At 42.6% G+C, this 20,428-nt stretch overlaps 1 protein-coding gene across 2 annotated transcripts in view; it reads right to left on the bottom strand.

The window, feature by feature from the left end:
- Positions 1-20,428, bottom strand: part of LOC111875022 (integrin alpha-PS1) — a 96,618-nt gene that overhangs the window by 14,934 nt on the left and 61,256 nt on the right. For both annotated transcript variants that reach the window (XM_023871026.2, XM_023871027.2), the window contains 4 exons: positions 7,416-7,519; positions 3,836-3,963; positions 636-844; positions 32-239 (listed from right to left, as the gene is read on the bottom strand). In XM_023871026.2, coding sequence (XP_023726794.1) covers positions 32-239; positions 636-844; positions 3,836-3,963; positions 7,416-7,519 — 649 coding nt within the window. The remainder of the gene's footprint in view (positions 1-31; positions 240-635; positions 845-3,835; positions 3,964-7,415; positions 7,520-20,428) is intronic.

Below are 20,428 nucleotides of genomic sequence, written 5' to 3'. Positions count from 1 at the left end.
GTTCTACTATCAGAAGAATCTCTCATCTTACCCATCTCCGTTGATATCAGCGTTTGTCAGTTCATATCCAAAGCTGGAAGCAAACTGCTCCCCACTGAGTATCAGCCGCACATCCATTGGATTCTCTGTTGGACGTTTCTTGGTGAAGATTACAACCTGACCAGTTCCATTTGCCCTTGGTGCGCCAGCAGCATATGCAATCTTACTGCCAAAGAACTGTCCTGCAGTTACAGACATTCCTGTAAAAATGTAAACAGTTTCAGCAGCCACAAATTGACCTCATAACACACTCTGGAATTAAGTTGTCATCTCAAGTCCTCCATCACAAATGTATAAATTACCATAGAACTCTGATTGTGTGATGAATATTACACCTTTATGCTTTATATTATTCAACATCACCCTTAATAGTTTGTGTACAGGTACAACAGATGGCAGGAGTTATGCATTTTCACATGGTAAAGTGCCTTTCTTTTAAATTTTCACCTGCATTAATTTGCAGCCTCTTACTTCCTCACATGTGCAACACACAGGAGAACATACTGTGACCGTGAGAAACTGTTGTCTAGGTTCCAATGGATTAATATATTCATAGCTTCTCTAACAGTGAAAGAGTTATTCTGCACCATTCTTACCCAGATAGCTGTACTTATCAACAGGCGATTCGTGTTCTAGTAAGGGTCCATGGTAAGTAGTCTTGTCCCGATTCAGGAAGTTATCTGATACGCTGATGACAAACAGTGTCCCACGCCAGGTGTATGGTCCAGGGGTTCCAATCACTGCTGTGTCATCCAGAAGTAAACCACTTGTTCCCGCCTGACAGTAGCCATACTGCTCATGCGCTCTGCAAGCAAAAATAACATTTTCAGTCTTTCTGCCTTATCTAAGCAAATATCCCAGTGGCCAAGAAACCAATTAAGATTACTATACTAAATCCGAAAGGGGTGGGGGAGTCATAGTGTAGTTGGTAGAGGCACTATGCTACAAGCCGGAAGGTCACGAGTTCAAACCCCAATGAGGTGACTGAATATTTTTTTCACCGACCTAACTCTTCCAGCTGTACTATGGCCCTGGCGTTGACTCTGCCTCCAACAGAAATGAGTACCAGGAACCTTCCTGGGGGTAAAGTGCAGCTGGCTGGCATGTAAGACTGACAACCTCATCACCACCTGTGAGCTGTCTAGAAAATGTGGGAGCCTCGACTTCTAACAAACCTACGGGTCTCCACGGCCTGTTACAGGCATATCTCTACCTGTTTTACGCTAAAGTTGCGGGAAGAAGTCGCAGTGATGGTGGGGGTGGGGGGGATCCACATTCTGCGTATTACTGTACTACCCTCAAGCCTCCTACTCTTTCTAAGGAACATAATGCCTCCATATTCAGGGTAGAAAGGTGATCTACCCTTAAAAGGGAGGCAGAAAATTTCTCCAGACAGTTGGAAAATATCGAATCACACTGAAAGACATCACATTCAAGGAGAAAGTACTACTCCTGTGCATTTCCTTCGCTTTCCTTGTACAATATGCAATGTGGAAGTTGTGGCCCCCACCTGAAGTTTCACCCCTGAAACTACTTAACAGAATTTTGCAGAATTTCACACTGGCACCTGTGCAGTTAATTTAATTTTGGTTCATATAAGTCCAGTATAACTCCTTATGTACAAGAGTTAGTATCTAGAGCACATGGACACCGCGCCATAGCTCAAGTGGTTAGTTGCTGGCTTCCCACCGTGGCGGCCCTGGTTCAAACCCAGGTCTGGTCAAGTGGGAATTTTGGTGGACAAAGTGGCGCTGGGGTAGGATGTCTCTGAGTACTTTTGTTTCCCCTGCCAATCTTATTTCCACCAAATTCTCCATCATCATAATCACCCAGGGCAGGTACAATAGGCCAATCAGTGGCTGCCGTGCCAAGTGGACCCAACTAGACTCCACCCCCCACTAAGTGCTTTGTTCGTCTAGAGCACATTGTCTCAAATGTCAGGATAACTGATGAAATGGAAAGGATTTGGAAGGAAGTGAACATAGCATAATCAAGGTACTATACCAGCCTGCCTAGGGAGGCTAAGAAAAAACAATGAAAAAACTGTAAGAAGAGCCACTGTCATGGGTGAGATTTGAACTGAAAACCTCCCAAAATGTAGCTTGCTTTCATGAGAATCAAACCAAACAAATCAATTTTCCCAAAATACTGGGGCATAACAAAACTGCAGACCTTGTTAATCTCTATAAGTTTTATATGGCACCGCTTTCTTATTGTACCGAATATTTAATGAAACACAAAGGTTCATAAATTCTCCTCTAATGCAGTATACATCTATGTATATGTGGACAGGAGAGGTAGGTACCAGGAAGCTGGGGCCATGCACAGCCTGCTCTACTGTTTGACACAGAAATAAACACTACCTACTGTAATTCATTTTCACTTATCGTCCAAGGGTATTCTAGAGAGAAGGACAATGTTTTTAAATAATTTTAATTTTTGGTAAATTTTTAGAATATTTTCTTAATTTGAAAAAAAAAAATAAACGAGGCTTATCACATCACCTTGCTGTCTGTGTGTGTCCCCTAATTCTTTCATTTTCTGTGCACTCCATGTTGTGTCAAGGAGGCTTATGAGATCACTACTCTCTCTGTGTGTCTGTACAGTGCTCCATGTCAGATCAGAGGAAAGCAGGAGATTAGTTCTTCTTAGAACTTCCTGTTCATATACTTCCTTCCTCTTTTTTTAATTTTGACTACTTCAAAAACCAAGAAAGGTCTGATGCCTGGCTGTCCCCTTTCCCCCTGCCAGCACTGAGTGCAAGGCTCAGACTGATGCAGACAATACGATGTGTCTAGCTTCGTGTCTGCAGCAAACAATCACAGTCAATGGCGTAATTAAAACAGCACATAACATATTGAGTACATACAGCATTCAGACAGGAGTACAACTTTCCACTCGTTAATTATGAATACTTATGATATATTTTGTGATGCTGTCAGTAATTCAGACTACACAGCGTCACATGGTTGGAAAACTTGTGAAGAACTGTAAACAGTTGTGGCCTATCTGAGACAATATCCTTGAGTCTGCACAGAGGAACAGGAAGGAGAAAACCCCTCCATCAGGCTAGCCTGTCTCTGGACCCCAAGACCTGAACCTTGGGCTGGCCAAAGATCCAACTGTAACACTGAAGATTACTATCCTGTAGGATGTGTCGACACGTAGCCTTCTATATATCATTACCAACATTTCAGCAGAATCTGCTGTATCCATCTTCAGGGTAGCAAACTGCTGCACACAACAGACTCCCCACAAAGGACTACTACGTTGGAACATCAGTGGAACACCTCCTTTCACTTCAGTTTCAAAATCATAAGGTAGTGGGTAGGACTCCTTTGACGGGGGATCAGCCCATCGCAAGGCTGCTACATATATATAAACACAGAATAAATAAAAACATCCCTGATTCAAACCCATGATCCCAGTTTTCGAGCGGTTGAAGACAGTCCCAGAGACATTAATGTTCATACACTCAGCTCACTGGAACGTGTAGAACCATTCCTATGCAACGACCATGAAATGGCCCGATATAGTACCAGACCCGTTTCTGGGCAATGGCTCTGTAAACATGTTCACATTGCTATGCAGCAGTCTTAATGATGCAACAGTTGAACCATAACAATGGAAACGGTATGTTTCTGCGTGATCCGTGCTGATAAGTTATAAGCAAGGGACAGTCATCTGATAGGCAGTTCTGTACTGGAGTCTATGAAGGAAGGACCGGCTTCTACCCTCCCTCTGCAAACCTGCACATAAACCTAATTAGACAATTAAATGTACAATTTTGCATTACCTGTTGGTAGGTCTGCCCTTGCAAGGTTCCCATGTCTCGTCGTAGTCCAAAAACTGACTTAGCGTGTAGCATAGACCTTGTCCCCACTGGTAGTCAGAACCCTTTCTCATATAGCGGTGAGCACACACCTACAGCAAACAACATACGGAGCATACAGCAGCATAACCAAATGACTATTTCGGCATCCCCACGTACAAAATCCTATGCTTCATTCAAAGCGCAGGATTGTTGAGGGGATAATCAGAAGGGGAGGTACAACAGATCACTGTGGTCACGGTGCAAGGGCCAAGAAGGCCCAACCCTTACACATTCATTCATTCATACGTCAGCATCATACCAACGGTTCTTGGACAGTGCCAGGCCTCGAGATAATTCAAGTACTGAACCTATTTATGAAATCCTTATTTCCATTACAATACTAGAAACTAACATACAAAATGATAGACCACTGCTTGGAGATTTATCCTCTGTGAATCAAGTGTTCAATGTGACCACCATTATGTGGCAACTTCTTCAGCATGAACTGTGATGATTTTGATTACTTGATGGCACATATCCTCAGTTATCTCATTGCAGGCCTGAATGATTCCTTTATTGTTTGTGGCTTTTCGGAAAAATCTTTTCCTTAAGGAATCCTCAGAGAAAGCAGACACATGGGACTATTCGGGAGCCAGTTCCGTTTATGTGAAACGATCAGCAAATCGGTTTGGGTTGACAGAAGAGTCTAAACTGGCATGCAGAAATCCCAAAACAACATTCGCCATGTGAGGCCTGGCTCCAGCCTGCATGACCCACTGATTTTGTAATGGCAAACCTGTAGCAAGAAGGTGAGGCACAGAAGTACTGCTCAGCATGCTTGAATAGCACTCGCTGTTCACTGTCTCTTCAAACAAAACTGGCCCTAGCAGCCCACGATTTGAGATGGCGACCCACACTGTAATTCTCGGTGCATGAGGCACCTTCTCACGAATTACACGTGGATTCTGACACCCAAAATCGCACATTTTGTTTATTAACCTCACCATTCAGGTGGAAGTGTGCCTCACCAGAAAACCACACATTGTTGAATGACATCTCATTGTTCTGAGCCCATTCAGCGAATGCCATTCTGTGATGTTTGTTTTGAACTGCAAGTTTAGGCAACACACAGAGGATAAATCTCCATGCCATGGTCTTTCTTTTTGTATGGTAGTTCCTAGCACTGTCACTGAAATAAAGATTTTATTAATAGATCACATACTGGATCATCCTGTACATGTTTTATATATGTGACATTAAATACGACTGGGGGACCACAATTCCACGGAACTGAGTCTTTCTTGACAAGCTGATAGTTGCTAAGCCACTCTAAAAATTTCCCAACATTTTATAGAATATGAAGGTTCATTACCGTGTTCACAATAGCCCAACACCCACCACTACCCTGAGCAAGATTAATCCAGTCCACACCCTTCCATTATATGTATATCTTTAAGATCCAGTGAAACATTATCTTACCATCTACACCTAGGTCTTCATAGTGGTCTCTTTCCTTCACGCTTTTCTATCAAAACTTTGTATTATTTCTCATAGAGGAGCATAACGGTATACATGTTTTTTAGTTACTTATATTCGTTGGTGTGTTGTTAAAATATTAATATAAACTAAAATTATGCAGGCAGAAGCGCGTGCGCACACAATTTCATTTTGAGCTCAAACATTTCAAACTGTTTCTCAAAAATCCACTTCAGTTTTATGGCTCCATCTATAGTCAAGCTTCTTAAGCGGTTTCTTGACTTTACCATAGAAGAAGTTGTACACACTTCTTGTTTCTTCCGTGTGCGCTACAGTCTTACACTTCGGACTTTTTTTTTTTTTTTTTTTTTAGTATTTCAAATGCAAATTCTAAGAAAAACTATGAGAATCAGTAATAAAAATATGAAATTAATATGCAAGTTTATCAAACGTAGCAAGAAAAATGCCATCTACTTTTAATCACACTGAACTGAATAAGATCAACAACTAATTTTCCAGATAATGTTACAAAAAAAACTCGTGTCTGTAAGTGCTCATTTCCTTTAGCCCCACAATTGTATTGTTGTTATTTCATATTGTACGAACCGACAAACAATCAGTTCCAATTCAACAACAATGACATTTAATGGCACATTATGACTGCAGATTTCAAACAATTCCTTTCTGTCTTGCTCACACATCCAGAACATTACCACCAATCTCATCCACCATTGTTACGTGTGCGAGCATACACGACTGACTTTCACCAGGCTTCCACTATTAAATGCAGATGAGCCTAAGCGAGCACTGAAGGACTCGGCGTACAGACATTACCTATATTTACGTCTTCAAAGAAAATACAAATACAATTTTAAAAATGAAATAGTGATGCGATTTACGGGTAACGTTCTCGTAATCTGTGTACAAAAGTCTCTGATTTGACCCAATTTTACACTAAGGAGAAAAGCCACACTGTACAGCGTTATCCTAGAAATTTGCCCTTCTTCTGCTTTTCGCATCAAGCTTTCTGATCTGTTTCCCATCAGAAGTAATATGGCACTATGGATATTTCAGAGTCAGTAGGACTCCTTGGACGGGTGATCAGCCTGTCGCAAGGCCGCTACCTACACAAAGGACAACACAAACACAGAAAAGTCGCGGACAGACATCCATGCCTCAAGTGTGATTCGAACCCACGATCCCAGTGTTTGAGCTGCTGAAGACATTTCATGTCTTAGACCGCTCGGCCACTGCGGCGGGAACTAATACGGATGGTAAACAGTTACAGGCAATGAGAGCCGTGGCCACAGATAGCGGTAAACGCCAAAAAGCAGATGAAACTATTAGAAATACGAGTACTATACCGTAGCGACATGTTGTGCTGTATATTTATTATTTTACTTTCCGGAAACATGATCTGTGAACAGATTTCTTTTCCTTTATCCCTACATCAGCCAATGTTTACACACCTAAACAAAAGTACTAGGCCGTAGATGCCAATACGGTTGTGAGACGTCGAGGCTCCCTCATTTACTAGACAATCGGCTCACAGATGGCGTTGAGGTTGTCAGCCTTACACGCTGGCAGATCTTTACTCCAAGGGAGCACATATCTAAATCATCCGATGATGACTGAAAGACTGAAGACGTGCTACAAAGTTTTAAAGTGTAGTATATCTATACACACCGGTCACGGTAGCCGAGCGGTCTGGGCATGCACTGTCTTCTCTCGTTTGGAAGCCACGATCGTGGGTTCGAATCCCAATCACGGAATGGATGTTTAGTGTTCGTGTGTGTGTGTGTATGCGCGTGTTTTTCTGTGTTTGTGTACAGGTAGAGGATTTGAGCCAAGCTCATCACCCGCAGATCTAGCAAACCGAAGCGAAACGGAGTTTCACAGAGGGAGACCATGGCCCAAATTGGGGCTCTGGCGAAAAAGGGGGAAAAATATCTATACAGAGACTGTGTTGAAGGAAAGCAAAATAATTAAGATGCAGTAACCGAACAGAATCAGAAATGAAACAAATTCACGCTGCAGAGACCAGTAAACTGAGGCATAATTGATAGGAATTCAATAGGATGCATACCATAACTTTTTTGCCGGGTCCCATGCTGCGGACGGTCACACCCAGCCACTGACCGTCCTTTATCTCGTCCTCTCCAGGCGGCATAAGATTCTTGGAGTCCACCGCTGCAATAAGCACAATCTCACGAAATTAAACACTTGCAATTCCAACCAGTGAACTGCGAGGAAGATTGTGCATCTATTGCTACATACGAACGGCAATGGGCTACAAATTCCCTGAGGAGGGAATCAATGCTTCAAGACACACATCCACGTCTCTCAGTTCAGTGGTTACGTTTCACATGTTCCACTGTTAGTTGGATCAGCAGTGGAATTTAAAATTACAGCAACAACACGCATCTTTATAAATTCTCACCCAATGTGTCCGTTCCTTCAGCACTTTCACACAGCTGTACCTGTTTCGACCAAATTTGGCAAGACTGTAAGGGACGCCTTGGAGGAGGTTCCAAACACTTGAAGCCCACAGTCCTCCTAGTGTATTGCGTATTTTCTTCTATTGCGTTCGACAGAGCTCAGAAAATGTTCTGTTTATCCAATATACTTTTTGAGATGATTCATTTTAAATTTGCGGAAATAAATGGAATCTTCTAAAAATTCGAGAAATTTTTTTTTTTTTAAATTCAGAATTATGACAGAATCTTCAAGATTCAGTATCCCACCGAATAAAAAGAAACCCACTCAAAACCAATTTTCAGTTTTTAAAATAATTTTAAATCACAAAACATTTAATAATATTGTGAAATGTTTATTATTATTATCATTATTATTATTATCATACGACCCGGGATAGCGCAGTCGGCATACCGACTGAAGACTGGAAGAGATTTGGAAAGATGTGGTCGCGACGTAGTGGTAATATCCCGGCAACTGCGTGGAGGGAAAATCACGACAAACGTCCGTGGAGATAGCCGATGTACCGGCCGAAAATCTCCAGGATCCGAGTCTAGGGCGTCACCCTTACGACAATCAAGTCAGGATTTTCCTTTGTCTCCATATTCTGAACAGTTCTGGGGGTCCACCCATCCACCCAGTAGTTACTGACAACCCTTTCCCCAAGGCCAAGTCTTCCAGATAACGAAGCAAGCCACTCATTCCCACCTAGTGTTGAGAATATGAATGCATGGAGCGTCACTTCCACTCCCCTTAAACGCCTTCATGGTTTGGTACGTATTTGGTTTTGGGTACTGAATCGATTATCTGATATCCAGTAAAGTAACAATTGGTATATTAAGGCCAATCAATTCGACGCATGCGCAGTTTCAATAATGGATCTTTCCATGACATCTGATCCTTCTAACAAGAACATGTAGTATAAAAGTAAAGAATATTACACATTTTTTTTAATTCAAGCTCGTAGCAACTGTTTGCAAAACAAAAAACAAAACCAAGCAGCGTGTGCTGCGTGAAATGTCTGTAGTGCTTAGACGTACGAAACAACGCGTAGGTCAACCATTTTGCTTCTTTAACTGCGCATCACAGCTCGCACTCATGTCAACAGAAACCGGCTCACGTGAGCATGCCACTTTTCTTTCATTCAACAAACTCAACTCGAAATTTCTATTGTGTTAATGATCGAAAAAGAAATAAATATAGATATCAAACCTCTTTGTGGAATTACTGAAATTAGTTTTTGTGCTGTTTTCTATACACATACGTAAGGCTATGTTGTTAGGCACACTATAACTTTTATGATGAACCACCAAATTTCTTCTTTTCCTTCTTTCAGCAACATTTCCGTTTTAATATGCGTCGATGGATGAAAATTCTTCAATCTTATTCCTTCTCAAAATCTTCCCGTTCCCATTTCTTGCTCAAAATAAAGTACACTCAACACTTCGCTTTTGTGTTAATCTCTCTTATGAAGTAACTAATGAACGGAAATTCTGACATGAGGGAGAGTCAGTAAACAGGTCACAAATGGATATAAAGCGTAAGACATGTGATATTCGAACCTGAAAAAAAAAATTATTTCTCGACATATCCTCCACCAACACTGATACACTTGTCCCATCGCTTTACCAGTGCGCCGAAACAGCAGCACAGAAGTCTTTTTGTCTGCTGTCTCAGCCACTTCCTCACCTCCGTTTCAACCTCTTCGTCAGCAGAACGCTTGATAAAAAGGTGGAACCGCTTTAAGCGACCACTTCCCAACATGAACAGGAAACATTTCCTTATGAATATCCTTTGCATTTGGCCCTTTTACCCAAAAGAACGCATAAAAGGACACTGTTCTTCCGTAATACACTCCTCAGGCATGATCGCCATTTTGACTACTGAAACCAGCCTCTGAACATATGCATGTACGTCTGCTACCTAGACTGTCATGAAACTAGACTGCTCTGCGACCTAGTGATGCACACAGAAAACATATTACGTCCACTACAGCTATTTTACTTCAATTTGTGATCTATTTACCGACTTCCACTCGTATTAACATTAGAAAGACAAGATGATTATGGTAACGTGAGTAGTTTCCAAAACAAGAGGCCAGTTAATGGAAGACGTCAATAAGAGAGGCAAGAACTAGCAAGAAATCGGAAAGAAAAATCATGAGACGAAATAAAAATGTCTGCCCATTAACCCATATAAAACGGAATGGATACAAATAGAAGAAGAAGAATATTCAATAATTCAACATTTCCCAAAGTCATTTTATCTTTAATATGACAGGTAGTTGCGGATTCTACAAACTCAGTATATCATTACATTATTTTCGACGTTTTTCAAATAAAAAAATATTTAGAATATATTTATATTCCCACAGCATTTGTTCTGGACTTTCCGGATTCACTGAGCCTTCTGGAAGAGGCTTTGCCTGACAATTGTTCTATCTTCTGGAGGGAGCAAAAGTTAGTCCAAGGCAAAACCTCCAGATGGGAGTAACTGTTGTGTTGATTCCGTGGCAGTAAAACTGTGGGTATCTTGAGCCGAGGTGGTATTCGAATTGGATCAGAAGAAGCGCGGCGAACATGATACTACGTAAGTACGGATCTAGGCTCGGTTTCCCAGAACAGACATAGCGAAGAGTCCGTACTAGGAACTTATAAAACAAATTCCTTCAGGCCTAAATTAGTAATATATATTTGCCCACTAAAAAAAATATACATATATAATGACTCTGGAAGTGTTGTAAAACTAAGTATCATATTACAAACGTTTAAAATATGAACCATTATTGACAACAAACTTTATCTGAAATTGATGCACATGTGGCTGATGCAAAAATTGTTGACCAAAAAAGGACATTATAAAATGTTCAAAAAAGTATGAGAATGTAAAATAGCACACAACACTTTGATGCAAGAAAAATCATGCACACTGCAAAACAGTTGTCCTTGAAAAAACAAAAGTATGTATGTACAATGCAAGTTTGGAAATGGAAGATGCATCACATATGATTCATGAATTCAGCAACTCAAAAACTTGCATAAAAATTCCCCTGAAACACATCATTCACACGCTGGAAGGATATACATTCTTATCTCACAAAAATATGACTTAGCAGAAACCGTGACGTGAGGTCCGAATGGCCTTACAAATTCCGGCTCCAACTTTTCTTTTTATTTTACAGAGAAAAATGTTACTAACACTGGAAACCAACTGAAACCCGTGGTTTCCACGGTGCTGATGACATGAACTGAGGTGTCCTGCATTATGACACCATTTAACGTAGTAGGTGATAATCAGTGTTTCGAAAGAACCTACTGCTTCCATCTCCAGGGCCGTGAAACCAATTCACAACACGACTCATACGAGTATCTACCATGAAACTTGTTTCGCTGAAACGCTAGTATCCTCTTAATACGCTAACGGTGACACAATAAACAAAACCGCACCCACCAAAATGATTCTGATGCTATTTAACGAAGCCGTTTCAATGCAAGAGGTTATAAGCCGGAGGTGTCGAATATGGGGGGGTAGGGTGGAAGGTAAAGGTATCCCTGTAACAGGCCGTGAAGACCCATAGGGTTGTGAGACGTCGAGGCTCCCACATTTTCTAGACATACTGATCACAGATTGCGGTCAGGTTATCAGCCTTACATGCCAAGCTATCCCTGTAACAGGCCGTGAAGACCCACAGAGTTGTGAGACGTAAAGGATCCCACATTATCTAGACAATCGGCTCAAAGGTGGCGGTGTGGTTGTCAGCCTTACGCGCCGGCCGCGCTTTACTCCCCAGGAAAATTATTTAATTAATTCCTGGTACTCATTTCTGTTAGAGGCTGAGTCGACCCCAGGGCCACAATGCGGCTGGAAGGATCACGTCAAGATCCCTGGTACTCATTTCTATTAGAGGCTGAGTCGACCCCAGGGCCACAGTGCGGATGGAAGGATTAGGTCAAGATCTCTGGTACTCGTTTCTATTAGAGGCTGAGTCGAACCCAGGGCCACAGTGCGGATGGAAGGATTAGGTCAAGATCTCTGGTACTCATTTCTATTAGAGGCTGAGTCGACCCCAGAGTCATAGTGCGACTGAAAGGGTTAGGTTAATTGAAAAATCCAATTACTTCATCGGGAATTGAACATGCGACATTCCGGCTTGCAGCATAGTGCCTCAACCAACTACTAGGAACATGAAAAGAGCGCAAGAATAGATTTGGAAAGGAGTGTTCGTGGTATTTCTGAAGCTATACTCCCAGCGTTTGCCCGGGGAAAACCACTCCATACTTCAGTTGGTTTCCGAGTCAAAACTTGAACCAGAGAGCTCCGGAGTACACGTTACCACTGAGCTGATCTCCTTAGTTGCAAAATGAGGTAAATAGCATATATGTATATGTCACAATGCCGCTATTTCCGGACCTCACACATCATGTAATCTGCAGCAATATTTCTGTGTGCAGAAAACAGCAGTCAAGGGTCAGAGGAGGCAGCTGTTGCTCAAGACAGAAATACAGGTACTACGTACAGTAAACACCTGAAAATAGAACAATCAATTTCGGATTACTGCTTTCTGGACTTACGTCCATCACCTGCGATTCCAAACGGAACACCGGCTCTCTGCGTCCTCAAGCGACAAAGTAACAAGTTTCATTTATTTAACGACGATTTTTTCCCCTTTGGCGCTACAGCCCCAATTTGGGCCTTGGCCTACTTCCATGAAACTCCCCGTTTCGCTTCGGTTTACTAGATCTTAAGACATACGGTAGAACTCCTTGGGCGGGTGATCAGCTCGTCGCAAGGCCTCTCTATCTGTACATAAACACAGAAAAACGCACACACATGAACACTGAACATCCATGCCATGAGTGGGATTCGAAACCACGATCCTGGCTTCCGAGCGAGCGAAGACAGTGGATGCCTTAGACCGGCCCGGTTTGGGGAACACTGTCCTCTGTGTAGGTTCTCACACCGGTGGTTATGAGGAGTTCTGTCTTCAGGGATATAGCGCCGTATAATCCGTTGAATGTCAACCGACGTTTCGGAAGAACTTCGCCTCACACTTCAGGGTCGAACAATAAGCTAATCACGAAACCAGAGTGAAAACATGTGCCATGTTCCCCCACCGAAACGTCGGTTGACTTGTAAACGGAATATACGGCGTTAACTCCCAGAAGATAGAACTCTTCACAGTGTTTTTCTTTTCGCAGTACTGGATGATGGTTAAAGTCCAGAAGCGCAGTAAACCTATGTGATACCCACGTAAGAACCCTTTACAAAACTGACATAACAATACAATCCATACTAATCTCAGAGTCCATAACAATACAATCCATACTAATCTCAGAGTCCATAATGTGGTCAGAGTAACATAACAAAACAATCCATACTACTCTCAGAGTCCATAATGTGGTCAGAGTAACATAACAATACAATCCATACTAATCGCAGAGTCCATAGTGTGGTCAGAGTAACATAACAATACAATCCATACTAATCTCAGAGTCCATAACAATACAATCCATACTAATCTGAGTCCATAATGTGGTCAGAGTAACATAACAATACAATCCATACTAATCGCAGAGTCCATAGTGTGGTCAGAGTAACAACAATACAATCCATACTAATCTCAGAATCCATAACAATACAATCCATACTAATCTCAGAATCCATAATGTGGTCCGAGTAACAAAGTTCCCCTTCAAGAGCAGTCAACAAAGACAAAATGTCTGCCACAACTTCTTCCTTTTAAAATTATAAAGTTATTTACTGTGGGCACTACAATATCTGTAACAAGACACTTCAAAACATGTCTGAGGCTACGTCAGCATCAGATAATGGCACAAATCGCTGCATCGTCATTAGAAAGTTACTCGACTCTTTGGGCGAGGGCACACCAAGGAAACTGGCAACCGCAACGCAACCGCAATTTCCGAGAACTGTTATCAGCCTGAATTGAACACACGTTACTGAATGGAGCAGCGCAAATTGAGGAAACTGCGGTTGTGTTGCGGTTTCCAGTTTCCTTGGTATGCCCTCACCCTTAATGTCACCATAAGACGCTGAGGACATTACACAGGAGTCTTCCTGCTTCAGATATTTCGTATGACAAAGTTCGAGAGAGATACAATCAATACAGCTTACGAAATGGATAAAAATAACATGAGGCTTTTTTTTTTGCTAGTGGGGCGGGACTAAGTCCCTTGTACTGCGGCCACTACTGGCCTATTGTACCAGCCTCAGATGATAGGTGAGGATGATTGTGGAGCAATTGGTGGAATGAAGAATGGCAGGGGAAACCGAGGTACTCGGAGAAAACCTGCCCCAGCGCCACTTCGGCCGCCACAAATCCCAAATCGAACCAGGGCCGCCGCGGTGGAAAGCCAGCGACTAACCGCTTGAGCTATGGCGCGGCCTTGACATGAGGCATTACTTAGTGGTTAAGAATATTTACATTACACTAACTAACTTCATGGAGCTGAGCCCTTCTTGAGAATCTACCAATTGTGCAGCTACTCAACAACTTCCCAGTATTTTTTGGAACCCGAAGGTTCATTACGTTGCTGGTGGTAGTTGCCACTCTGAGGGCTAAGAAAGCGATGCATCTTACAGAAATAAGTTGGGAGGGTTTGAGGTGGATGCAACTGGCTGAGCATCGTGTCCAGTGGAGGCGGCTGTACTTCCAGTTTCTGCTACCATGGATGGATCCTAACGAAACAGGTCGTGAGAACCAGAGACGGATGGAACAGGCTCACTATCATGTCCAATGGTAGAATTTGGTAGCAACAGGTGTCGAACCTAAGGACACTTCTACCAAAGAGTCGGTTAACTAGTTATTTCTTAGGGAAATAGGCTGTTAAGGTGGGAGGTGGATGGAACTTAAAAGATATTAAAAGTGACGAATCTTCAGGTTCAAAACAACAGAATTTATTTCGGGTACATTATACAAGGAAAATATTATGTAAATTGTGGTCACAAGTCCGTCTATTCGGCCAACTACTAGGTCCTGCCATCTGTCACCAACTTTACCGCCTGATACAGAGATACATGAGAGACATCTAGTTCGTCCCTCTCACATGAACTGTCCATAGCGCACTTCGACGACGAGTACTACCCCCCCCCCTCTGTTTACTACGATAATAAATTCGAGGGATGGTCTAGGGTCCTCACGGCCAAGACATCCTCTGTCGCAGCTGACCCAACTGCAAACCAACAGACAGAGTGCCCTGAAGGGGACGTCTGCCTGTAAGCAATAAGGATACCGACGAAGAACCTCTATCAGGATGACCGGTGCCCTGGCGGAGATTCGAAACCAGCACCTCCCGAGTAGAAATCAAAAGCGTTACCGCTTCAGAAAGTTAAACCCAGTTGTGCTGTGTGGGTGTGGAACACGGTAATGGCTGAAACGGACAAACGCGGAAATACTGTGAGCAAGCTGTATTGGCCAGTAACTGAGCAAGAGGTCCGAGGGATGCAAACCAACCGGGAACTGAAGGAGTTATATACAACCCCTGATCTGGTAGCGGGTATTAAAAGGAGAACGATGGGGTGACCGGGGGCATGTGATTAGAGTGGGCCCCATTACGGTGACACATCATTTTAAAACCAGAAGGAAAGCAAGAAGACTCACACTGAGATGGTCTGAAGATGATGAGAATGATTTATGAGATCTAAAGTGGGTAAATGGGGTAGAAGGAAAGGCAAATGATATGTAATGGGTATCTTGCATAAAGGAAGCCAAATATCGGACATCAGAGTCGAGGAGTAAGCCAGCAACTAAGTAGTGCTCTTGTGACGGCAGCAAGTTCCTAATGTGTGCCGTCTTAACTTCAGAATCTTTCAAAGGACGTCAATCTAAAGAGAACTTATTTACACTGTATGTACCGTTGATCAATGAAGTGGTAAACGCTAATCTAGATCACACTCAGACCACACAATTACCGCTAACTCATTCATAGGAGTTCACACTCATTTCAAAACATATCACTTCTTTATTTCTCAGGCAAAAAAGAAAAGAAATCCACTCTAAACTACGACATGCAATATGCACTTCATTCTCCATGCTTCAAGGGTCTGGAACAGCTGCAGATCGCGCCGCCATGTTGCACAAACTCAACATTTCTCTCTGTCAGCATCTGCTCAACAAAACGTCACTGCAANGACCCATTCGTAATATCCAATACTGACGAAACACAAAACAGCGGTTCCAGCAAGCTCCCACGAAATAACGACACAGGGCCTACTGCTACCGGCAAAATTGGTACTACTTGCAACCGGCGACCGCCTCTGTGGTCTAGTGGTCAGAGTTACTGGCTACACATCCAGAAGTCCCGGGTTCGATTCCCGGCGCTACCAGATTTTCTGAGAAGTACTGGGTCTGGAACGGTGATCACTAAGCCTCGTGAGGATAACTGATGAGCTATTTCAAGGAAATAGCAGCTCCGGTCCAGAAAACGGAGATTAACGGCCGTGGGGATCCGTTGCGCTAACCACGTGACACCCTCTACCCGCAAAAGTGGGCACTAACTTTGTCGACAAGCGGCGGTCGCTCGGTCGGTATAATTCGCCGGCGGACTACAGGCCACGGAGTTTGTTTTGTTTTTTTTTGCAACCAGAGCGCACTGTGTTGCCATAATCTCAAGTACCACAGTGGCGAATTTTATATAGAGAGAAAAAAGGCATTTTGTATACACGAATACAAACCTGTGTAGTATGCCACTGGGTTAATTAATGAAAAATAATTAGCAGGAACTCACTGCGGCAAAGTATTTTTTTTTATAAAACCTGATTTCTTTACTCAGCATCCAGTCTGGGGTCGAGTCAGAGATGAAGCCTCCTACGTGGAGACCCTAGGCTGTGGTAATGTGCTGTCTGGTCAGGGCTATCACACATCCGAGGGAGCAGTGAGTATGAAGCAATAGCGGAATGATAGTAAGCAGGGGAAAACAGAAAAGAATATTCAGGGACAAAAAACTGCTCCGTGCCGCTTTGTCCACCACAAATCTCGAGTGAGGTCACCAGCGATTTAACCCGTGGCTTCAGAGTGAGAAGCCCACATCCAGCGACCTGAGTTATGGTTCGACCAAAGTACATTTTCATTAAGTTAACAATATGCGTACTAACTTGACGATGACTCATTAGTCTTTATGGCACTTACGACAAAGTTCTACCCTGCACAATACCTACAGGTTAATGGTTAATAAATAAAATACTTTCATCAGCTGACAGCTATGGTTATGTAATACAAAGTTTAGTTGATTAATATTCATTAAATCTCTTGTTAAATTAATATTTAGTGGCTACTATATTAAAGCGTTAGAATTAATTTCTAAAGCTCCATTAATTGGGATTAAAAATATAAAAGAAAACCGTAGAATGATTCAGAGTTGACACACTATGAATCCCGAATCTTTGAATTTTAACTAAGATGATAAGAAGTTACCCTGATCTAAATGGTGTGTCAAAAGTCCGTTCGGTTTAACCCGGTTCCCTACTTTCGTTTCGTTTCGCGAAACTTCCTTCTTTTTCAGCATTATTTCATCAGTTGGGTTTTGCCTCTTATATCAGGAGGAAATTTTGTTGAGTGTCTCTCCCCATTTCAGCATTAAAAACCGGATTATCTTATTGTTTTAGGTGATTTTAGTGACCGTCTGATGGACTGTAATCCTGCAGACAAGAGAAGTTCAAACTTCGTTTTCTTCTGCTTCAGTTCACAATTTATATTGGCACGTCTTGCTTACCTCTCGCTCATGACTGCTGACGTTCACGAAATATATTCCGCTGGGAGGGCGTTCTGCTTCCCAGCGTTCTAGACAAGTTCCTTCTGATGTTTTGAACAGTGCTGGAACCCCTCCTCCCTTATATGTGACGATGGAAACTGATAATTCTCCGAAACCTTTCCGCATATTCGTTTCCTTCTTCCGTGCAACTTATATTAGAAGTTCTAAATTCAAAATTTAATATTTAAAACTTTTTAATTCTTTCGCTTTATTTATCCCCATTTTCCACAACATATTTCGACCTACGCGGCCTTCAACGGGTGCGCTAAAACTGTTTTGGTGAAACTACTGCACTTCATACCTGTCGTAACACTTTCCCCACGAATGTTATGATTCAATTCCGAATTCTGAGTATAATTTCCTTTTCGTGCTCAGTGTGTGTTGTGTATTTCTGTCTGGTGCCGTACGTATTTCATTCTGGTGTGTCTTGTGTAGTTATCTGGTTACTGTCACGTGAATGGGTGTGACTATCGATTAGGTTTGGGTCGGTAATCTGATTTATTGAACATTTACTATCGTAACTGCAAATAATTACGGCATTCTCGCTAACTACAGCAACACATAAAGTCTTCTCAGTCTTCACTAGCGGTTGTTTGGTAGCGGCTTCCAACGGCGGACGTTCCCCTTCTTCTGGGTCCCCGAACTGTCCCAGGCTTCAGCTACCAGCTTCTCACTACTCGCAAAACCAACTCTTAAATGACTCAACCGTTCTGGCCATCTTACACCAACCTCCTACTCTTCTAACTGTCGTCTCCTAAGTGAGAGTCAGAGTTACTTTACAACTGGTGGTTTAGCGTCAATCAGTTCGTCTTGGCGACAGACTTCTTGGTAATCACGGCCAGTATTTTTTAACTGAACACTTGTGGCTATAGTCCTTATGTAACACGCTCTCTGATGAGAGGATGTGTCTGTCGTTTACAATTACTGCTGGACCTCGCCAGCGCAGTCATTCTCAGGTCCGAATATTGCGGGACTCATGACCATATTTTACTTCCTTTTCGTCGCCTCCTACGCTGCACTGCCTCTTCACATGGGGTTATGGCAGCTGGTCCTCGTTATATAACCTAGGCACAGACCGCACAGAAAACGTCTCTTCCATTATTGCGTGTTCCCTCGTTGCCGGGGAAACGTGTCCACGTGTTCCCTAGCAACAGCTGTTGCACTATCGCCTGTTTACACGGCTGTTACTTGGCAATGCGTCTACATGTCACATTATATTCGATAATTCGGAAATGTATCATGAAATTTGGGGGGAGGACGAGTTACAACAGTGTATACAGCGCAGCAGTTTCACCAAAACAATTCTGACGCCCCTTATAATGGCCGTGTATGCCGAAACATGTGGGAAAAAGGACAAATAAAGTGAACGAATTTCAAAGACTTTTAAAAATTAAAAATTAGATTCTGAATTCTGATATTTGTAAGTTGCACGGAAGACGGAAACAAATACGTGGATAGAATGCAGTGCAACATGCTGACATACAACACAATTCTCCAAAACACCAAGACCCCGGACAACGTCCAAACCACTGGTCATGTTTAAGATTATGATAAGTTCCGTCGATTTCCACAAACCCACGACAGAGAAGTTTCCCTAAGCAGCTGATAATTATTCATCTGATCAAAGACGCTCTGTTGTTACGAGATCCTACTACCGCTCGCAAGCACGACAAGTACTATTTGACCCTATCATGAGACAATTAATCGTTTAAAGCACAATGTATTCATTGTATTTGCTCGGTGGGGTGAGAGAGCGTCCGTAGGGCCTACGGATTTACAGCTGCGGGGGGTCCCGGGGCAATCAAAATGTGGAGGTTCCTTCCAGTATCGACAAAATTTAGGTAATGTCAATTCTAATATTTTCTTCTCATTTCAAATGATAACTGGAAATACAAACTAGGAATTACTGGGTTCTTGGACGATCGACAAAGTCCAAAAACCCCAGTAACTGTGAGAGTTATATAGCATCGTCAGAACCCTTTGGATTGAGTGTTTCTAGAGAAACAAATGTGCCAATAAAATCTGTGAATTCCATTTCTGCTCTGTGGGGGCCCCGTGGCGAACGCCCTCGGTCACTCCGCTTTAAACCCGGACTTGGGGGTGGGGGGCTTCGTATGCTGGGCAGTACTGCCCTACTGTACCAGTCCCGGATGAAGACAGATGGGCGTGGGACAGTTTCTGAAAATACGATTGGCAGGGGAAACCCGGGTACCACTTCTGTGCACCATAAATTCCACATTGCCGGACATGGGCTCGAACCCAGCCCGCCGCGGTGGAAATCCTGACCTATGGCACGGCCCTGTGAGACAGGAAGTAAATGTTTATATGTTATTAAGCTGAACTTCATGCTTCAAAAACTTCAGCAAATAAAGGGTCCAAAGCAATGCTGACTGAAGATAAGACCAGACGTTCTGTCAACACTGTGGGCTCTCGTGATAATGTTTCCGTTGAAGTTCCTTATCAAATGTAGGACGGTAGCAGTTCATGGCTAATCACAAGCTGGTCAAATATCTAACGAGGCCATCAAAATTGCTTGCCAATTAAGAACAATGGGAGCCTGTTCACAACTCCAGGCTTTACCTGCTCCCCGATCTGAGATCCTCGTCAATAATGTGACACAATTCCACATGTATTACCGAATACGTTATTTTGGGTTTATTAAGGTTATCAGAGGCGGCCATTTTGTTCACTGTATGTTCTAATGTGTAATCACTACAGAACTTATCATCTGCTTGATAACTCAAAACTGCATCTGATCAATTGATTGGTATAACCGGAAGAATACAAAGGAAAACATTCGAAACATCGACATTTATAATAAAACTTTAAATAATAATTGTACAAAAGTATCAAG

This window comes from Cryptotermes secundus, unplaced genomic scaffold, assembly GCF_002891405.2.
Source record: "Cryptotermes secundus unplaced genomic scaffold, Csec_1.0 scaffold1228, whole genome shotgun sequence".
Classification (NCBI taxonomy): domain Eukaryota; kingdom Metazoa; phylum Arthropoda; class Insecta; order Blattodea; family Kalotermitidae; genus Cryptotermes; species Cryptotermes secundus.
Note: the sequence above shows the minus strand (reverse complement) of the source record. Positions and strands in the feature narration are given on the sequence as shown.